Here is a 7,500-nt window from a genome sequence, read left to right as displayed (position 1 = left end):
TTTGTCGCCAAGTTTGTCATTGATAATTTACACACACAAAAATGAGTAAAAAGAAGAAAAAAAGAAAACGAAAAAATACCAAACAAGAGTTATGAGAGGTACAAGAGACATATTATCCAAAATGGCAACAAAATTGAAGTAAAAGTAGCTAACCCCTTTTTTTACTGTCAGCTGATTGAAGGTTTCTTGTCAATAACATCTGGCACCAATGTATATCCAATTTATTTTACACAACAGATAGCCAGCGGGGTCGGAATGGTGACGTCATAGGTTGATGACGTCATACTGTCTTTGTTATAGGATGTCGAAAGTCGATTTTTTTCTCGATTTAGTGTCGGTGTCCTAAATATTCAATAGAAAAACAAATCTGATGAACACATATCAAATAAAATCTATACCGACAGAAATGACAATACTTTATTTCTATGTATGTTTATTCATCTAATTATTTCCTAATGTGTCAGTATCATAACCATGAATCTTATCTTTATCATCACATATCTCTCTGTATCTTTATTCATCTAATTAATTCCTTATCTTTATCTTATCTTATCCTTATCCTCATCTTTATTCATCTAATTGATTCCTAATCTTCATCTTATCTTATATTTATCTCCGCATATCTTTCCGCAACTTTATTCATCTAATTAATTCCTAATTTCTCAGTATCGTAACCATCAATCTATATCTTATCTTATCTTTATCCGCATCTTTATTCATCTAATTAATTCCTAATCTTTATCTTTTCTTATCTTTATCTCCGCATATCTTTCCACATCTTTACTCATCTAATTATTTCCTAATTTCTCAGTACCTTTATCTTATCTTATCTTTATCGTCCCATATCTTTATCCTCATTTATTAATTCCTAATCTTTATCTTATCTTATCTTTCTTCCTCTAATTAATTCCTAATCTTTATCTTATCTTACCCTTATCCTCATCTTTATTCATCTAATTATTTCCTAATCCTTATCTTATCTTATCTTTATCATCCTATATCTTTATCTATCTAATTATTTCCTATGTGTCAGCATCATAACCGTGAATCTTATCTTTATCATCGCATATCTTTCTGCATCTTTCTCCATCTAATTAATTACTAATCTTTATTTTATCTTATCTTTATCATCCTATATCTTTCTCATCTTCATTCATTTATTTGATTCCTAATCTTTATCTTATCTTATCTTTATCATTCCATATCTTTATCCTCATCTTTACTCATCTAATTATTTCCTAATTATTAAGCATCTTAACCATCAATCTTTATCTTATCTTATCCTTATCCTCATCTTTCTCCATCTAATTAATTCCTAATCTTTATCTTATCTTATCTTTCCAGCATAATGATGGGCGACCGCACGGCGAGGTGCCTGGACAACTGTCAGGGAGTCAGGTCCATCGAGATGCAGGGACACCCGATCCTAAGCTCCATCATACCGTGTAATTACATAAAAGGTTAGTTGGATACAAAGGATGGGATGGGTGTTTTGATTATTTTGTTTATTTTTTATCTATCTATTCATTTATTATTATTATTTTTTTTTGGCTCCAGTTTTTTTGACGTTTTTTTCTGACTTTTTTCTGATTTGTTTTTTTTTTTCTTACGTTTTTCCCTCACGTTTTTTTCTGACGTTTTTTTCTGACGTTTTTTTCAGTTTTTTCCTCTTTTTTCCCTCCTGTTTTTTTTCCTCTCATTTTTTCCCGTATTTTTGATAATATATATGAATGAATTGATAAATATAAATAGCTAAATGGTCGCAGAAATACCATAATGAACAGAGCATTAAAATAAGAAATAAAAGAAAAATAAAGAAAGAGGGAAGTATGGAAAGAGAGACATGAAGAATGAGTTGTGTTGAAAAACTCTACGGACCGGCTACCCGCATTTCAGTTAGTAGTGTTATTATGTGTTCAAGTTCATGCTAATGTATTCTGTTATGTGTGGCGTGTTTATGTGTATTGATAGATGGATGAAGGAAGAAGGAAGTGATAAATAGATGTATATGATGTATATAGATAAATAAGAATTAGAAAATAGGAGAATAGCATATACCCACAAACGCATTTGTGTTAAAAGATTAAGTGTTGTATACGTATTTAAATAGATAAAAGAAATACATAAAATAAGCACATGATGATAGAAATTAAAAGGGAAGGGAAAGATAAAGACAGAGAGAACAAACAACCCCAAACCTCATTAAAAAAAAGTTCTCGAAATAACTCTACGGGCAAACAACCCACATTTCACTATCTCCTTGCTAAATGGTCATTTGTTGCTTAAGGTTTCGTACTAGGAATTTACTTATTTATTTATTTATTTTTTGTATCGCTGCGCATGTCCATAGTATAAAAAAGTTAAATAAATGATGTTAATAAATGTAGAGAAAAAGGGAAAAAACAAATATTCTTTCATATGATAATAACTCTAAGGACAGACAACCCACATTTCAGTTACTCTTTGTTATAATGTTGTTAGGGTTTCATGTTGTAATAATCTGCAGTACGAAAATGTACACGTCCTTGTGCGTTGATAGATTAGCTGATAAAGAGATAGATAAAAAAAATCCGGAAGAATATGTAAGTAAGGACAGACTAACAATGAGAAAGAAGAGAAATAGAGAAAGAAAGGACAAAATTATAGATCCTTTGTTGATAGATAAACTGATAAGGGTATGAATATAATTACTGAGAGAATAGGTAAACAAAAACAACAGATACACGGATAGAAAAAGAAGAGAAGAGATAGAAAGAGAAGGCAAAAAGAATGAATTAATACATGTCAAGAGGTAATACTTTTTCAAGATGAGTAATCCACTTCTCAACCTTTCCCTTTTTAATTTTGCATTTAGGAAATCATTTATGTCTGTGTACACCAGTTTTATTCATGGGAACATAAATAAATTGATAACCTTTAAACTGATACGTAAAACAATATACTTAGATAAAAAAAAAAAAAATAAATAGATAAAACAGAGAAAAGAAAGAATTAAATTATAGAAGTCAACACCTCCAGTTGCTAAATACAAAATTTACTTGCTCTCAGTTATATAATTTCTTGTTCTTAAATATACATAAACTCGTGTTTAATAGATCAGTGAATGAATAGATATATAATAATACAAAAGAGAAACAACAACAAGAAAAACAAATAAAGTCAAAATATAAGAGACAGGAGAGACAAAAAAAAAATGTTTAGAAATGTGTTAAGAGGTAAGACATGCAACTCGAATCTCCGTACTCGCTGTAATAATCTTATGTTTAGGAATTCATATTGGGATAAAATAATTATCTTTGTATACATATATATATATACATACATACACACACACACACACACACACACACACACACACACACACACACACACACACACACACACACACACACACACACACATATATATATATATATATATATATATATATATATATATATATATATATATATATATATATATATGTGTGTGTGTGTGTGTGTGTGTGTGTGTGTGTGTGTGTGTGTGTGTGTGTGTGTGTGTGTGTGTGTGTGTGTGTGTGTGTGTGCATGTGTGTGTGTGTGTGTCTGAGTGTGTGTGTGTGTGTGTGTGTGTGTGTGTGTGTGTGTGTGTGTGTGTGTGTGTGTGTGTGTGCCCGTTTACTGATAGATATGCAATATGGTAACAGAAAGTTGAACTACGTATACAATTAGACAAGTAAGGATAAAAGAAGAAATAATTAAATGGTGAAAAAGGAAAAAAAATGTATATAAACTTGGACTTCACTTATAAAGTTAATAAGAGTTTATGATACAAGAGTTTGTTGTGCCTGGATGTGCATGTCGTTGCGTGTGTTGAGACATATATATTGAGAGATGGAGAAATCAAAGGAAAACTTGTAAACTCATAAAGAAAAGAAAAAAAAGAAATAAAGAAGAGGAGAGCAGAAAAAACACGCAGAACTAAAAAATAAAAACAAGCATTTGTTCTAAGATTAAGGGAAAAAAGAAATAGGTAGATAATAAAATAGCTAAATAATAAAACAAAAACTGTTTAGGATTTAATAAAAAAGAATAGGTACATACACCCATTGGTCAGTATCTCAAACTGTAATACTGTATTTAACTTTTGTGTGTGTGCCATGACCTTGATGCATGTCAATGATCTTAATAAGTTTGTATATACATCTCTGTTTGTCTATCTACATATCTCTCTATCTATCTATGTTTATATCTTAGTATGTCTACGAAATTTTTATTGTGCGCCACTGGACCATTAACTGTCTAATGCCTACCTGATATAAAGACTAAAATTCTTTGCGCTATCAAACTTGCCTTTAACATAGGGCTATTAGGAAGAATGGAAATGATAAATTGAAACCTATTAAGTGGTGTAATTGAAGCCTATTAGGTGCGAAATGAATGTATAAAGTTGTTTGAAGAAGGGGAAGAAGGAAGGGGAGGGGGAAAAGATAAAAGGAGGAGGAAGAGAAAGAGGAAATGGAGAATGACAAATAGGAGGAGGAAGAGGTCTAGAAAGAGGAGAGGGAGGGGGGAGAAGAGGCAGAGGTAGGAGTAGAAGAAACAGGGGATTAGGGGCCGAAGAAGAGGAAAAGAGGAAGGCAAAGAGGAAATGGAGAAGGAGAAATAGGAGGAGGAAGAGATATAGAAAGGGGAGAGGGAGGGGGAAAAGAGGCAGAGATAGGAGTAGAAGAAACAGGTGAATAGGGGCCGAAGGAGAAGATGAAAAGAGGAGTAGCAAGGAGAAAAGAAGTGGGGGAGTAAGAGTAAGAGTAGGAAGTAGGAGTAAGAGTAACATTGCTAAGAGAAGGAAGAAAAAAGAGAGGAATGAGGAAGGACGAGAAAGAGCGAGGGGGTAGATCGGAGGAGAGAAGAGGGAGGAGAGAAGAAGTGGTAGAAAAGAGATAATGGAGTAGAAGAAGAAGAAGAAAGAGTAATAAAGAGCTGAGAAAAGGAAGAAGAGTTAGATTCAAAGAGGTAAACAGAGAAGAAGAAGACAAAGGAAGAAGAGAGAAAAAAACAGATATAGAAGAAGAAGAAGAGAAAACAAATATGAGATCCAAAGAATACAAAAACAAACAAACAAACAAATAAACAAAGAGCAAGAAATGTTCAACAGAAAAAAAATAATAGAAGATAGAGAGAAAGGTCAGTGTACTGAGTAACAGCCATTTCCAAATTACCTTTAACAGCAACGTAACTACACACCTGGCTTTGTATATTAATCACCTAGTAATTAATTAATCGTTGACTAGAATGGGAATAGGAGATAGTTCACCTGTAATGGACCGAGGTAACATCCAAATAATATGATGATATAAAGTATGTTAGAAAATTATATAAATTATGATATAATGATTGATATAAAGCAATGATATAAAGTATATGATGATATAAAGTATGTTAGAAAATGATACAAAGTATGATATAATGATATAAAGCAATGATATAAAGTATATGATGATATAAAGTATATGATGATATAAAGTATATGATGATATAAAGTATATGATGATATAAAGTATATGATGATATAAAGTATATGATGATATAAAGTATATGATGATATAAAGTATATGATGATATAAAGTATATGATGATATAAAGTATATGATGATATGACACAATGATATAATGTATGTTAGAAAATGAAATTATATAATACTGTTGATGGTAACAATAGCAATGATAGAAAAATTATATTGATGATGATAATAAGAATTATTAATGATAATAAAGCATTGATAATAAGATAATGATAATGAAGAATTATTAATGATAACAAAACATTGATAATAATAAGATAATGATATTGATAATAAAGGATATGATGATAAAGATAAGTAATAAACAAAAATAGGTAAATAGATGAATAATCAATAATATGATAATAAAAGTAATAATAATGTTTAAAGACATGATAATGATAGTGATAGAAATATTGATACCGATAATGATAACAAAGACAGTAAAATAATAATGATAGTATTGATAATGATGATAATAAAAATGTATAATCATAGAAGTAATGATTATGATAATGATAATAGAAATGATAATGATAACAATAACAATGGTGATAATAATGATAATGATGATAATATTAATAATAATGATAACAATGATAATGATAATAATGGTAATGATGTTAATAATATTTATAATAATATCCCTGATAAACATTATCATAATGACAGTAATAATAACCATAATAATGATAATAATAATGATAATAATAACAATAATAATAATAATAATAATAATAATAATAATAATAATAATAATAATAAAAATTATAAAAAGATAACGATTATGATAACAATAACAAAAATGATAGTAATAAAAACAAAAATGATCATGAAAATAATAATGATGATAATATTTATAATGATAATAGCACTAATAGTGGTATTGATGATACTGATAGTAGTAACAATATTGACAATAGTAATAAGAATACTTATAAAGATAATAATGATAATAATAGTGAGAGTAATGCTAAAAATGATGGTAATATTGATGATGATGATAATAATGATGATAACAATAACAATAATGATACTGATGACAACAATGATATCAAAACTAATAACAATAGAACTAATGAGAATAACATAACAAAATAATCACAATGAAATTATTGATAATGATGGTATTAGAGAAAATTGATAACAATAGTAAGGACAATGATATAGATTCGAATATATCAATTCTGAGAATAGTATAAACAAGAATTAAGTTATCTAACTGTAAACCGAAAGCTACTCTTGCAAATAACTCATGTGTTATGTATCATCTCCCTTGTTGATTTTGTAGTAATCGATATAGACGTAGCAACAACAACAATAAAATCCAAAACAAGAACACGATGAGTATACTCTAAGTATTAATTGCCATCCGAGGTGAGTGACAAGAAAGTGACAACACCCCTTAAGCTGTCGAAGAATTATTACCGAACATTTATAGTAAAACTTTTATGGCCGTAATTTTGATGGATAGTTAGTAATTGTCCTTTAAAGATTTTCAATATTTTTCTCTGGCTCGCAACATAACAAACAGCTGCCCTTTCTCCAAGACGCGACGTGTCATCTTGGCTATAATTATGCGTAATTGCAACTTTGAAAGGAGAAGAAGAGGAGGAGGAGGAGGAGGAGGAAGAGAAGGAGGAGGAGGAGGAGGAGGAGAAGGAGGAGGAGGAGGAGGAGGAGGGAGAGGAGGAAGAGGAGGAGGAGGAGGAGGAGGAGGAGGGAGAGGAGGAAGAAGAGATGGAGGAGGAGGAGGGAGAGGAGGAAGAAGAAGATGAGCAGGAAGAAGAAGAAAAAAAGGAGGAGAAATAGGAGGAAGAGGAAGAAGAAGAAGCACAAGAAAAAGAGCAAGAGGAGGAGGAGGAAGAAGAAGAAGAAGAAGAAAGGGAAGAAGAAGAAGAGGAGGAGGAAGAAGAAGAAAAAGAAGACGAAGAAGAAGAAGACAAAAAAAAAAAAAAAAAAACACGGAAATGTCA

At 30.4% G+C, this 7,500-nt stretch overlaps 1 protein-coding gene across 1 annotated transcript in view; it reads left to right on the top strand.

The window, feature by feature from the left end:
• Nucleotides 1–1,347: 1,347 nt before the first annotated feature.
• LOC138867338 (glycine receptor subunit alpha-4-like) overlaps nucleotides 1,348–7,500 on the top strand; it is a 61,441-nt gene continuing 55,288 nt past the window's right edge. Inside the window, exon 1 of the mRNA XM_070142470.1 lies at nucleotides 1,348–1,460. Coding sequence (XP_069998571.1) covers nucleotides 1,349–1,460 — 112 coding nt within the window. The 5' untranslated portion in view covers nucleotide 1,348. The remainder of the gene's footprint in view (nucleotides 1,461–7,500) is intronic.

This window comes from Penaeus vannamei, chromosome 29 (genome assembly GCF_042767895.1).
Source record: "Penaeus vannamei isolate JL-2024 chromosome 29, ASM4276789v1, whole genome shotgun sequence".
NCBI classification, from domain to species: domain Eukaryota; kingdom Metazoa; phylum Arthropoda; class Malacostraca; order Decapoda; family Penaeidae; genus Penaeus; species Penaeus vannamei.
The sequence above is the reverse complement of the archived record's forward strand: the minus strand, read 5'-3'. Positions and strand labels throughout refer to the sequence as shown.